At 46.3% G+C, this 15,387-nt stretch overlaps 1 protein-coding gene across 2 annotated transcripts in view; it reads left to right on the top strand.

Moving 5' to 3' along the window:
• The first annotated feature begins 3,849 nt into the window (after positions 1-3,849).
• Positions 3,850-15,387, top strand: part of LOC147017746 (serine incorporator 5-like) — a 46,317-nt gene continuing 34,779 nt past the window's right edge. Inside the window, exon 1 of one of the 2 annotated variants that reach the window (XM_085847626.1) lies at positions 3,850-4,098. In XM_085847626.1, coding sequence (XP_085703752.1) covers positions 4,075-4,098 — 24 coding nt within the window. In that variant the 5' untranslated portion in view covers positions 3,850-4,074. The remainder of the gene's footprint in view (positions 4,099-15,387) is intronic. The other variant, XM_085847627.1, reaches the window with a different exon arrangement.

Below are 15,387 nucleotides of genomic sequence, written 5' to 3'. Positions count from 1 at the left end.
CAATAAAACTAAAAACTGCCGTGATGGACACATCCAAACGTCCGTGGCTCTGAGGGTTTTGCTGACGATGCCAGTAACCATTGAGTCTGCAGAACGCTCGTTCTCAAAGCTGAAGTTCATAAAGAGCAACTTGTGCTCTACACCGTCACAGGACAGGCTGTTACACCTGGCCATCATCTCAATTAAGGACTTGGGACAACGTTTGAAATATGATGACAGTGTGTGTGTGTGTGTGTGTGTGTGTGTGTGTGTGTGTGTGTGTGTGTGTGTGTGTGTGTGTGTGTGTGTGTGTGTGTGTGTGTGTGTGTGTCTTTGATGATATTTTGACCACATTACCATCCTGCCAAAATAATTATCTTGTTGAGCACCTTTTGGAGTGATATGACATTCACATCGTTCTGTTCTCGAGTTATTACCTTTGATCTGTAATTGTAGGAATTAGTGATTTTTGTCTGTGCGGTCGATGCTCCATCTGTGCCCAATTTGTTAGTGATCACAGATCGGGTCATTATTGACAAAATTATGAGCATACACAAACTGTATTCAGAAATTACATGATTTGAATTTGCTTTTTCCATCGTGAAATTTGAATAAATGACGTCATTTTTCATGTTGGAATTTCTCCACTCGCTCGTCATTTTATTTTGGCGATTGACTGGGGTTTTAAGAAGGTTCCAGAAAATAATTTTGAAGGATTGATCTAGCTCTGTTTCTAAGATGAAGATTTTTTAAATGTTCAGGTTTTTTGGTCATTGTGATTTTTTATTTATTTTTTTAAGGTTAAATTTTTCATGTGGTATCCCAGTCGGACCTCACATTCAATTCTTGTCAGATTTGATTCGTCATACAGGAGAATGTATTTTTTAGTTTTTATTACAGTTATTTAATTTTATGTGTAAACGTCACGTGACGTCATTGTCTGGGAAAATGCGACTTCATACATAGCTGGAAGGGTACTCGGTGGAGCGCATACCTCTACCACGTAATACCTGATCCACGAGAACATATCGGGCCCAATACATGTTTGAAATACCATGCTCTCCAGAATACAGTACTATATCCTTTTTGGCCCTCTCTCAATGGTGAAGAATCACTTTAAAAATTAAATAAATCTCATATCCAGATCCGGATTTGGATATTCACCAAAATCGAATCAATTTGTCCTTGTCACACACACCGAACGTGTCCACCAAGGTTCATTCGAAACTGTCCACAACTTTTTTGAGATATCCTGTACACAAACAAACAAACAGACAGACAAACAGGGGTGAAAACATAACCTCGTTCACCTTCGGTGGTGGAGGTAATAATCACTTCTTTCTCCCATGATGAATTCCAGTCATTGTTAGAAATGTGATTTCTCACCCTCTGATGATGTTTGACTGAGGTCATTGTTGGTGACGTATCACACTTTGGTTGACCCACTCTACTATCCCACCGAGTTTGTTTACAATCGGTCCAGGCTTAGCCCAGACAGACACACGGACACACAGACACACAGACACACAGACACACAGACACACAGACACACAGACAGTTCTAATAGTTCACGAACCCCCTCCGGGGTCGAGGCATGAATCGATTATTCGCCTGAACATCTGTCACCATATTATTAGCCCTCAGATAGAAAGGGCCCCCCACAGGAAGTTTTGCAGGGGGTCACGCACGAACCTCGAGGAGGCTCCGCATTTGAAGGATTGGTGGGGGAATCATGTCTCGTCCATGACCTCTCTCTCTCTCTCTCTCTCTCTCTCTCTCTCTCTCTCTCTCTCTCTCTCTCTCTCTCTCTCTCTCTCTCTCTCTCTCTCTCTCTCTCTCTCTCTCTCTCTCTCTCTCTCTCTCTCTCTCTCTCTCTCTCTCTCTCTCTCTCTCTCTCTCTCTCTCTCTCTCTCTCTCTCTCTCTCTCTCTCTCTCTCTCTCTCTCTCTCTCTCTCTCTCTCTCTCTCTCTCTCTCTCTCTCTCTCTCTCTCTCTCTCTCTCTCTCTCTCTATGTCTCTATGTCTCTATGTCTCTATCTCTCTATCTCTCTATGTCTCTATGTCTCTATGTCTCTCTCTCTCTCTCTCTCTCTCTCTCTCTCTCTCTCTCTCTCTCTCTCTCTCTCTCTCTCTCTCTCTCTCTCTCTCTCTCTCTCTCTCTCTCTCTCTCTCTCTCTCTCTCTCTCTCTCTCTCTCTCTCTCTCTCTCTCTCTCTCTCTCTCTCTCTCTCTCTCTCTCTCTCTCTCTCTCTCTCTCTCTCTCTCTCTCTCTCTCTCTCTCTCTCTCTCTCTCTCTCTCTCTCTCTCTCTCTCTCTCTCTCTCTCTCTCTCTCTCTCTCTCTCTCTCTCTCTCTCTCTCTCTCTCTCTCTCTCTCTCTCTCTCTCTCTCTCTCTCTCTCTCTCTCTCTCTCTCTCTCTCTCTCTCTCTCTCTCTCTCTCTCTCTCTCTCTCTCTCTCTCTCTCTCTCTCTCTCTCTCTCTCTCTCTCTCTCTCTCTCTCTCTCTCTCTCTCTCTCTCTCTCTCTCTCTCTCTCTCTCTCTCTCTCTCTCTCTCTCTCTCTCTCTCTCTCTCTCTCTCTCTCTCTCTCTCTCTCTCTCTCTCTCTCTCTCTCTCTCTCTCTCTCTCTCTCTCTCTCTCTCTCTCTCTCTCTCTCTCTCTCTCTCTCTCTCTCTCTCTCTCTCTCTCTCTCTCTCTCTCTCTCTCTCTCTCTCTCTCTCTCTCTCTCTCTCTCTCTCTCTCTCTCTCTCTCTCTCTCTCTCTCTCTCTCTCTCTCTCTCTATGTCTCTATGTCTCTATGTCTCTCTCTCTCTCTCTCTCTCTCTCTCTCTCTCTCTCCCCACAACATGAACACAACAACCATTACACGGATGGGAAGTCGATTTTTGTCATTGGAGCATTTCTGTGTAACAATGATTTGATTGGAAGCCCTGCTCCCCCACCCACCCCCCCCCCGTAATGATGACAGTGTGAGAGCCATCTACATATTATGTACTTAAGGGGAAAGACAGGGAGGGATAACCGGTAACGATTTGCGAAAGGCCAAATAATACGATATTGTCAAAACAATCAAATTGTGTGCTCAGTTTTCTGAAGGAAAATGACTGGAATAGTTTGAGAGGGAAGGGTACACGGTGAGACACGGCGGTACACGGTGAGACACGGCGGTACACGGTGAGACACGGCGGTACACGGTGAGACACGGCGGTACACGGTGGTACATGGTGATACACGGCGGTACACGGTGATACACGGCGGTACACGGTGATACACGGCGGTACACGGCGATACACGGTGGTACATGGTGATACACGGTGAGACACGGCGGTACACGGCGATACACGGCGATACACAGCGGTACACGGTGAGACACGGCGTTACACGGCGATACACGGTGGTACATGGTGATACACGGCGGTACACGGTGAGACACGGTGGTACACGGCGGTACACGGAACCCCCAATTGGTGGGAATGACACGATGGAGCTTCTCTCGTGTCTCGGTTTAAGGAATGAAGGAAACGATAAGGTTAATCACCTCGTCACTAGTTAGTTATATTTATACAGCTCATCTTGACTGATCCTTCATGTTGTTTAACTCTTTAAATTTTCGTCTTTTTATGTCATGATATTCAAACTCCGTTCACGATCACCATTTCCATTGGGAAAGATTACCTGGACCAGTTTAATGTTTCATGATGACGGACACACGTTGTGACGCAAGTTACAAATCTCAGTGAAGTTAACCACGTGCCCCGCCCAAAACCACGTGCCCCGCCCAAAACCACGTGCCCCGCCCAAAACCACGTGCCCCGCCCAAAACCACGTGCCCCGCCCAAAACCACGTGTCCCGCCCAAAGCCACGCCCACCAGTCGACATTTTAACCACGCCCACTCAGAGCTCTTTCCTTGTACGAAAACAAACCGAGACGTTTATCTTGTGGAACTCGTGAATCTCAGCGGTCGTGTCTGTCAGACGAGGCGGACGGGACATGTTCGGGGCGTAAAGGTCTCATTACAACTTGGGCCGCACTCAGGCGGACGGTCCACAGCTTGGGCCGCACCCGGGACCAAGATAAAGCAGCTGAAGGATTCACACGATGTGTCAGTGTTTGTTATCGCAGGTATGCCGTCGCACGATCACGGGCGCCATTTTTGGTGGGCTCCCGCCCCCCTCCGCAAAAAGCCGCTTCTGGTCACCCCTCCCCCACCTCCACCTTTCTCCGGTCACCCCCCCACCTCCACCTTTCTCTGGGCACCACCCCACCTCCACCTTTCTCCGGTCACCCCCCCCACCTACACTTTTCTCCGGTGCTCACCTGTCTCGGTCTCCTGCGGTCACTTTTTAGTCCTTGTTGGTCGCCATGTGACTGGTTCTCCACCGTCGCCCGGCTCCCCCCTCTGTGATCGTTCGATCTCACCCCCTTCCACTCTCGTTATGCTAGTTTAGCTAGTTGGTCATCGCTCATTGGTGGTCCTTGACCTTCATTGTGGATTCGCCACATTATCCACCTTGATGTCACGTGATTTGAATGCCGGGGTAATGTACCAAAGGGACTTTCCACGAAAAGGTCGTCGTGGTGTGATAAGAATGAAGACCTTTCGATGGAGAATCTTCCTTAGCTCGCTTTCTGTCCAAGTCTCCAGACCATTCCTTGTCCGTTGATTACACTCTGACATGGTCCGCACCCCCTTCGTCCACACTCCTGCATGGTCCGCACACCCTTTGGGTTGTCTCTGGGTCGTACATTGCTAAACAGACCCTGGTATTGTGCGATGGGCGCTTCGGGGTGGTGGGGTTCAGGAATCCGGGAAACGGTCTGAATGACGTGGCTGTTTGGCTTGGCTGGTCCACTACTACACGTCGTTACGACTTACACAGGTGTGTTTCCACAATACGGCGCACAGGTGTACTGTATTCCACACTCACAGGATAAACGAGATTGATGCGAAGGTCCAAATACATTTTGTATCCCACTGGTAGGTCGGCTCTGGATTCGGACCTGAACCCGAACCCGAATCGGCTTGTTCTCGTGCACCTCGTCGTGAGGTGTGGTGCTGTACCTCGTGCTTGGTGCCATTTCTCCATGTACGTTGGGCAGATCTGTGAAAGACTTGTTAATTTCTGGTAGAAAGCATGAGAGCGGGTATGTCGGGGTCTTCAGGTATTCTCATTTCACAAATGATCCACCAAAGGGGAACCAAACCCCAAATTGGCATTTGTTGGTCCACTGTGTGAGCGTGCAGGTTTTTGTTGAGAATTACATGAAATAATAAAAACCTCACCATCACTGTGGCCCAAAAACCAGGTGAACATACATCTTGTATCTAATATTCCAAGTAGGACTCTGAAAATACTCGTCATGTACGACTACCCGATCCTGTGACCCGCACACTATTGGTATTTAGATGTATTCGTGTGGATTCCGTTCGTGTGACAGATATGTCGGGGGGGGGGGGGGGTGACGGATACGTTCGACGTGTTTCACGACATTCCTTCGAGGCCTCCTTGAAGTGTACACCAGTCAGGTTCACACGCACTTTAATCATGTCCAACGAGCTCCATTCTCCCGGTGATGGACCTATGGGATGTGCGGTTTGTGTGCGTCCGACCCCACGTACGGCCACCTTGGAATGCCGCACTCCTTACATGTTGTCTCGTTGTCGGAATGTTGTGTATATTTGTCGATGCCCACGAGCGAAGAAATACTCGCGTGTCTCGTTCACTGCGTTGCAGAGTATATCTGTGCAACAAAGCTCTCGAGTTCTTTCAGGTCGTCGTGTGTGAAACTTCATGTGGAGTGTGGGACACGCACTTGAACAACTACCACGACTGTTGCTTGGATCTTGAGACTTCCCAAACAGTCTTTTTTGCTGATCCCACGGAAACCAGAGACACGATCGCATCGCATCCTCATACGGCGTGCACAAATAGAAGTCCGCAGGAGCAGATACAGTGTGAGCTGTAATGTATGTGAAATGGCGACTACAGTACATCCAAAGGCAAGTCAGAGTTCACGACATGACGGATGCCAGCTGTAGCCATTGGTAATACAAGAACGTCGTATCTGTGGCATGAATCGTGATTTTTGTCGTCGCCTTGTCGATGAGCAAACTGAGCACGAAGCCTCATTCACGAGTCGGCTTCTTCATGGAGACAGAGCTAGAGCTCGGACGCATCCGATGGAGGAACTGATGTAACGGACTCTTCCAGGATACATTTTAAATACATTAAATTTTAACTCTCTTTATCACTGGTCCACACAAAATACCCCATTAATGACAAAGTGAAAAGATGTTTTTAGAAATTTTTAACAAATTAAAAATTACAAGCTGAAATATCTTGCGTCGATAAGTATTCAAGTCGTTTGATATGGACACTCCAAATTGACCTCGGGTGCAACTTGATTTGAGTTCAACTGATTGGACGTGATTTAGAAAGAAGCACACCTTTCTGGATGAGGTCCCACAGTTGACAGGACGTGTCAGAGCAGAAACTCTACCATGAATTCCAAGACATGACATCTTGGATGCTGCTGTCCTGTCTGTGTCTATTTGTGGTGAGGATGTTGAGGTCGTGGAGAGATTCACTTACCTTGGCAGTGATATTCGTGTCTCTGCTGGCTGCGAGTCAGAGGTCAATAGACGTCCGGGTCGGGCCTGGGGAGTCATAGATTCACTGGATCATGGGGTGTGGCGCTGCCGGTACCTGTGCGGGAGGACGAAAGTCCGAGTCTTCATGTCCTTGGTGCTTTCAGTCTTGCTCTATGGATGCGAGACTCGGACTCTGACCAAGGATCTGAGATGGAGACTTAATTCCTTTGGTACCAGGTCTCTTCGGAGAATCCTTGGCTATCGCTGGTAGGATTTTGTGTCCAACGAGCGGTTGCTGAGAGGGACTCAAATGAGATTTGTTACCTGCATGGTCCGTGAGCGTCAGCTGTGGCTGCATGGACATGTGGCTCATTTTCCTGACGCTGATCCTGCTCACCAGATTTTCTCAGCGAGGGAGTCTCGTGAGTGGAGGAGGCCAGTGGGCCGACCACGTGCCTCGTGGTTGCGGCAGGTTGATCAGCATCTCAAGGAGATGGGGATGGGCCTGGCATCTGCCTGGGGGATGGCCAGACGGAGGTCCCTGGAGTACCGGCGGAAAGTGGACGCAGCGACGAGCTGCTCTGGCGCTTGCTCCCATACCTGACCTGACCTGAAATCCAAGGAACCGTCCGTAGAACTCCGAGATAGAATTGTGAGGAGGTATAAATCTGGGGAAGGGTATAACACAATTTCTAGAGTTTTGAAAGTTCCCAAGAGCACATTGAGCTCCATCATTAGGAAATGGAAAGAATATGGAACTACCCAGACTCTTCCTAGAGCTGGCCGTCCAAACAAACTGAACAACCGGACAAGAAGGACCTTGGCCAGGGAGGTGACCAAGAACCCAATGACCACTCTGACATAACTACAGAGTTCCTTGGCTGAGATGGGAGAACCAGCAGGAAGGACAACAGTCTCTGCAGCACTTTACAAATCTCGGCTTTATGGGAGAGTAGCCAAACAGAAGCCACTCCTGAGGAAAAAAAGGCACGTGACAGCACGCCTGGACGTTACAAAAAGGCACGTGACAGCACGCCTGGACGTTACAAAAAGGCACGTGACAGCACGCCTGGACGTTACAAAAAGGCACGTGAAAGACTCTAAGAGCATGAGGGAAAATATTTTGTGGTCTGTTGAGAAGAAAGTTGAACTTTTTGGCCTGAATGCAAAGTGCTCCGTCTGGCAGAAACTGTGGTCTAGTTTTTCCTCTCTGATTGAGGACCACATGATCTGCCGAAACGTCCTCCATTTGTTTCATTTGTTCCGAAACCTCCAGCCATTTTTACACACCTTGCTTGGGGGGGGGGGTTTGGGGGTATTATTGAATGCCCCCACTCCCCCATGATACGGTACACCCTCCAGAGACTAATCTGCTTGAGTACAGCCCTTTCATGTATGTGTATCTCCTCTGTACAGGGGACTGAACAATGTTTGACTCGTCATAGGTTTCATAAAGTATACAAATGATATATCGAAGGTTGATTATCCCCCATACCTTTTGAAAAGAAAGGGGATGTTGCCATCGGCTCCGTTTGTCCGCCCGTCAGGCTATCCCCCCCTAAACGGTTGTGCAGAAACTCAGCAAACTTGTACTTACGATCACAACTTGGTAAGAAAGTGAGGGCAGTGTAATTTTTGGCCCTGCCTCCTGGGGCTACGAGGTGGGGTCAAAAGATCAAATACCAAAAAATGCAATTACGTTCACATTTTAAACTTTACAAAAAAAGAAACTTGTAAATGTAATCAACGTTGGGAGAGTATGGGATATGTAACTCTCTCTTTTTAGATTTTACACTCGGTTCGTGTCCCGGAGGTGGGGACTTCAGGTCAAAGGGGTTAAAAGAGAAGATTAATTTATTTATTTTTTGACTCATATTTGATATTGGGTCATTCCTGGTGGAACATTTCTCCATCTTTCAACTTTGTTTGAGGGAGGAAGCGTGGGGATTTGCGATGGTGCGACATCGACTTCGCTCTCGTTGAGAATTTACAGTTTGTTTGTTTTTTTTGTAAACACTCAAGGCTTGTGGAAGAGCGAGAACACTGAACGGGTGAGGATGTAACAAAACAAAAGGAAGAGCAGGGTTGAAGGACAAAACAGAGATACATTGGACAAACAATGGGTGTGGAGAGGAATGGGGTGGGGGGGGCAGGAAAGAACACGTGGGGTGGACAAGATACAGGAAGGAAAACTGGAAATATGGGAAAAGGAGGAGGCTTGGAGTGGGGGTGGGGTGAGGGTTAACAACGGTAGAAAAGATCATGGTTTTGGATGACGGTGAACAGCTGTCTTGAAGAGCGGGAGTGGAGAATGTGATTTTGAAGAATGTAGAAGTTGGCTCCACAGGCAGAAAACAGAGGAACGAATGAGTAGAGGTGAGCAGTGATCCTGGATTTACGTAGTTTCACAATAAAGGGGGTTGATGGTGGATTGTGTGTGCCCTGCAGAAAGCTGGGGGAGGGGGGGCAAAGCATGGAAAGAGCAGGGGGTGCAAGACCAGAAAGGAGGTGGGAGAAGAAAGAGAGGTGAAAAATAATTTGGGGGAAGAGTTGTGAAAACAACGGCTGCCATTTGCACCTACGTTACCCCCAAACCCCCGATCCCTCTCCGTTTATGAATACCCGGACCCAAACCCGAACCAAAGGCTCTTCATCAGCGAGATGATTTAACATTCGGCCAGTTTTATAAATTTGTAACTTTTCATTAATTTTATGAGGTTATTCATCAACCGATTGCTTGTTTTAGAGGTAATAATTGATGTATCATCACGCGTGCCTTTCCAGAACTCGTTGATTCCTTCAGTTCACTGATGCTTCTGAAATAGATGCAAAGGTCCACATTTTTTCCACCAACGTTTGGCATCCCAATCCTGCTTTCCCTGGAGGCTGCACCCTCCTCCTTTCCTGTGGCGATGAGATAATTGACCTTGCTCCAGTGTTCGAAAATATCCCACACTGGGGGCATTCATTGTGGGTCAACATTGCTGAGCTCGTGTGTTATGTTGCCACAGGGGTTTTAAAAGGCCTTTTTGATTGATTGATTCACTTGCCCCGTGACTTGTGTTGAAGGCGAGACTGTGATCTGTTGGCATTTTCTTTTTTTAAAATCCACTATCTCGGCTCACCTCCCTGACCGAGGCTCATGGAAGTCTTGTTGAGTTTTAAACTAATGGCCTTCTTGTTACTCTACAGTATTGTTATTATTTGCTTGTTTTGTTCTTTGAGGCTAAGGAATTTCAGGATGTGTAAAAATATTTGCATTGTTATAACTTGTACAATTTTGGGGACAAGAGAACTTAGATTGACTGGTTTGGGTCTGTGTCAATGTGACGATGACAAAGTGTTCTTTTCTAATCACGGAACCTGTAAAACAAATGGAATGGCAGTGAGAAGATGGAAGGGTCAATACGAGGATACAGTCCAGTCGATGATAGGTTAACATCAGTGAGGTTTAAAGGACATCCAGTGAACACCACCACCGTGACATCCACTGAACACCACCATCATTCAGATATATGCTCCAACTTCTGCAGCAGGTGAAGAAGATATGGATGAGTTTTATGGAAAGTTGCAGGAACTGGAAAAAAACAAGTGCCTAAAGGAGATGTTTTAATTATTATGGGAGTCTGGAATGTAAAAATTGGAGAAGCAGGAGCACCAGGGATTGCACGAAGGCATGGACGTGGTATCCAAAATGAGCCAGGGATGTGAATGCTTGAGTTGTGTGTGGAGAATGAGCTCGTAATCACAAACATATGGTTCAAACTAGAACGGCACTCGGTGAGCGCATACAGCGGACTGCAAAAGTATTCACCCCCGACCAATAATGTGCCACATTTAGATGAATTATGAATGATGTAGAAACATTTTTTTTCCAAATTAACTTTTTTTTTTTATTAATAACTGAAGAGATCAAACTAAACACTGTTATAGTTGAAGGAGGTTACATGTCAGGAATACCTGTAAAAATCATGTACAAATCAAAATCCACTGGTTGTAGAATATTCAATCCCGAAGGTCAGGACTTGGTAGAATCACATTTTGTAGCAACAACTGCCATGAGTCTTTGTGGGTAGGTCTCCACCAGCTTTGTACAGCGACATGGTGAAATCTTTGTGCATTCTTCACGTGAAAACTTCTCTAGTTCTGCCAAGTTTGATGGGGATCGTCGATGGACTGCAATCTTCAAGTCTCGCCATCAATGTTAAATTGGGTTCAAGTCAGGACTTTGACCGGGCCACTCAAGAACATTTATTACCTTCTTATTCAGGCACTCCAGTGTGGATTTAGCTTTGTGCTTCGGATCATTGTGCTGCTGAAATGTGAATCTCTTACCCAGTTTGATTCATGGCTGACTCGAGCAGGTTTACATCAAGGATTCTCCTGTACTTTACACCGTCCATTGTCCCTTCTATCCTGACAAGTTTTCCATTCCTTGCTGATGAAAGACGACCCCATAACATAATTCTGCCACCACCATGCTAGACAGTAGGGATGGTGTTGACTGGGTGATGTGCAGTGTTTGGCTTGTGACAGAAGTAACGCTTTGAATTTAGACCAAAATGTTCAGTTTTTGTCTCGTCTGACTACAAAACATTTCTCCACATGCCTGCAGTTTCATTAAGATGATTTTTCACAAACTCCATACGAGCTTTTAGATGTGTCTTTTCAGTAATGGTTTCTTTCTTGCCACCTGTCCAGAGTCCATATTTGTGAAGGGAACGGGATATTGTTGATCGATGAACAATGACCCCCTCCATCTCGGAAATCGATCATTGCAGATGTTTCAAAGTCATTGTTGGATTTACAGTTACATCCCGAACCAGTTTCCTTCTTGCCCCGTTGCTGAGTTTGGACGGGCGACCTGATCTTGGTAGAGTCTGGGTGGTATGATACGTCTTCCACTTCTTCATGATGGATTTCATCGTACTCACAGGGATCATGAGTGACTTTGAAATTTACTTATAACCCTCTCCTGAATGGTGATTCTCCACCACTTCATGCCTGACTTATTTGGAAACCTCCCAAAGGGGTTGAATACTGTGACGTCCACGGTACTTGAACAGTCCCGCCAACGTAGAATGAGCCGAAACGATGGAGGCGATTTATTTGTTTATAACCCAAACATGGCGGTTCTAATCGCTCTACCGCAAACGGGACGAGGAAGGTGGCACGAGTCACTTTTCACTGAGTTGATGATGTTTATTTGTTTTTATTATTATCAGAAATAACAAGATTCGGCAAGAAGAGGGATCTGGGGCGATTCGACGGGATGGTGTGGGATCGGGCGTGGGGAAAAACAGACAATTCTAATGAATATAGAGATCTCAAACCTTCTATGGCGCCAAGCACGCACACACACACACACACACACACACACACACACACACACACACACACACACACACCATAGCTATTTCTGGTGGTCAGGCTGGACCGTGGTGTGGACGCAACTGTCCCTGGATCGGCGCCGGACGAGCTGGCCTTGCTCTCGTCAGGGGGGCAGGAGAAACCGTGGTGCTGTCGACCTCCTGGTCCTGGCCCAAGTCCGCCCACAGCCGCCAGGGAACCAGCTCCGGCGCCAAGCCGAGAGCAGGAGAGGGAGGCAGGTCCGCCCGCCGTTCGACCCCGTACTCCGAGTCAGCAGAACCCCAGAGCCAACCAAAGCGAGGCACGAGGCTCGGCAAGGCTCCCAGACACGATCAAGAACACGATCGATTCAGCACAACAACCAGGACGCTCTCTGCCGCCACAGCTTCCACACCAAAAAAACACGATCGTTCTGGTTGTAATCTTCTTCCTCTTCCTTTTCGACCCCGAACAGAACCTTTTTATCCTTCGTCCTCGTCACTCCCAATCGAGCCGTTTATTGGCCCACCGCCATCGCCTTCCGCCAATCGTGATCACGGGGTGGAGCCATCCGCTGCACTGTCCTGTGACGTCACGGCCAGTCTTCAGATTATACCAAAAGGGGTTTACGCAGACACACTTACCCTATCCCGTGTCCCTATCTAATTACGTGACATTTATCATTTCCCCCTTGAAGAAATGAACATTTACTAGACAACTTATCACCACTGAATTGCTACTTATTACATCGAGATCCTGGTAAACTCGAACAGCATGGCATACCTAATTAAACATCCTAATTACCCTTTGAATGCATACCCCCCCCTCAAACGTAACAATACTTATGTAACTGAGAATCATCTGATTTTTCTCTGTTGTGAAACTGATTCACATTTTATCTGTATTTTTTAGCTTTATCACTTTGGAGTAGTTTGTGAAGACCCTGTATACTAAGCTTCATTTGAAAGCATCATGAAATGTGTTCAGGTGGCATCAAAATGTGAAAACTTTGGAGGACATGAATACTTTTTCAGGTCACTGTTCTTCCGCCAGGCTGAACAGTTTACGATTTGTATCCCACTGATGGGCCAGATCAGGATCCTGACCTGAACCCAAATTGAATTGGCTTGTTCTTGTCACCTACCCAACTCATCCACCAAGTCTTGTCATAACTAATCCACAACTTTTTTAGCTAACGTGCTATGTATCATTTTTGGCCGCATCTCTCAATGGTGAAGAATCGCTGAAAAAAAATTCGAGTATCCGGATCTGCATCTTCATCAAATCTAATCATCGAGTCCTTGTCACATACCACCCAACCTCTCCACCAATTTTCTGTCGAATCCATCCCCAACTTTTTGAGATGTCCTGCTCACGACAGACAGATGGGTAAAAACATAACCCATGTCCTCCTTCGGTGGTGGAGGTAAGAACCCAATGCAGCCTCTACACATGGACTTCACCTGGTGGGTAACGTATAAATCCGATTGACTACATTATCATCAACAGAAGATGGAGAAGTGCTGTCCAATCTGCCAATACTCTGCCAGGTGCAGACTGTGGGGCAGATCATGAACCCTTTGTGTCAAAACTACGAGTAAAGTTGAGAAAGGTGGAAAAAAAAAAACCCCAAAAAGAAACCCCCGACGATATGACCCTGAAAAAAAGTATGAAAAATAAATTTTTAAAAGTACAATAAAGGTTAAAAAGAAAAAACGCTTTTCAGAGCTGTCCTTGGTTGACAGAATGCCAGACAAATTGTGACAAGAGGTTGAAGACATCATAACAGAAGAGAGTAAAAACATCCCGAAAGGAAGCACAACGGAGGAGGCTAAATGGCTGTCAGAAGAAGAAGAAGAAGAAAGATGAAAACCAAAGGAGCATCAAGAATACATCAAGTGACGAAATACCAACTTCCAACAAGCTCGGAAAGACAAAGATAAATATTTTGAAGAGGCATGCAGAGCGATAGAAAGTGACAACAGAGCTGGAGAAACAAGAGATGTTTGCTTTTTAGAAAAATCAGAGAGAGAGATCACTGGAATGTTTAGATCGAGGATGGGGAGGCCTTAAGAGTAGAACAGGAAAATATCTGGCGGAAGAAACTCATGTGAAAGAAAGATGTGAGGACTGTACCATACCTCGATACACACGACGTAGCGAAACGATGGCAACCTTCGAATAAAGAGATTATGAGCAAGAACCAATGGTGATTGAATGTGAGGAATGTGCAGCCTCGAAAGAGCTGGGAAATGGTAAAGTACCAGGTGCGGATGAAATTACAATGTAAGCCTTCAAGGTAGTTGGGGAGTTGCCAATCAAAATGTGAACAGGTATCTGCACACACATCTGGAGCAGGATTGCTTAGTCTAAAAGGTGGAAGCAGTCACCGTGCATACCATTACCGAAGGAAAGGGATCCAAGAGAAGGTTCATTTCACATACTACCAAGATGTTATTAAAGATCCTTCAATACAGAATGGAAGACTTCATTAAGGGAGAAATGCCCATTGAGAAAGAAGGTTCCGGAAGAGGAAGAGGAATTTGCAGCAGGTGAAACTGCTGCAGAGAGTGAAGAAGGGAAGTGCAAAAGCTCGTCTTTCTTTATATTAAACCTAAAAAAAAAAGATTAAAATCTTATCAACTGAGAAGATTGGCATGTTCAGATTGGGAGACGATCACGTGGAAATCATGGAATGTCTCATCTTCCTGGTTCTAAGATCAATGTGGAGGAGGTATTCATGGATGGTTAGTGTTGGGGACAACAGCAATGTCAGGATTGATAAAGATCTGGAAATGAAAAGACAACCTAAGAGGAGGTGGTGAATGATCTGGTATTTCAATTTGCAATGTATGGATGTGTCGTCGTGGACGGTGAAAGAGAGAGAAAGGAAGAAGATTGACGGTTTTGAAATGTGATGTTGGAGACGAATGTTAAATAGTCCATGGACTACAACAATAATAAACAAATGGGTGGTTGAGTAAATTTATACCAACGTGTAAAGGTAGTGGACAAACAAAAACATGGAAACACCTGGATAAATGAGGGACACCGAGCAACGGCTTCCACACAGGTGTGGCCCATGTGTTCATTAGCAAATGACATCCCAGAATGCTTAGGGTCATGTATAAAAATGCTGCACAGGCCTGGTTTCCTATAATTATGGCTGGCATTGCTGCAAGACGAGACCCCCCCCCTCCTCCTCGCAAGAGGAGAGTTGCCCAATGGTTTGATGAGCATGACACTGAGACGTGAACCCATTCGAGCATTTATGGGATATTCGGGAATGACGCCTGATGCGGCGTTTTCCACCTCCATCAAGCAGGTGTGAGTTGATTGACTTTCTCGTGGAAGAATGGTGCTGATTCCCTCCTGCAGAATTCCAGACGGTGGTGGACTCCATGCCACGGCGCATACAGGCTCTATTAGCCGCATGTTGTGGCCCAACATCATGTTAAATGACTTTACAT

The sequence above is a fragment of the Eptatretus burgeri genome, chromosome 11 (assembly GCF_056783735.1).
Source record: "Eptatretus burgeri isolate ZD-2024b chromosome 11, Ebu_testis_v1, whole genome shotgun sequence".
Lineage (NCBI taxonomy): Eukaryota > Metazoa > Chordata > Myxini > Myxiniformes > Myxinidae > Eptatretus > Eptatretus burgeri.
Note: the sequence above shows the minus strand (reverse complement) of the source record. Positions and strands in the feature narration are given on the sequence as shown.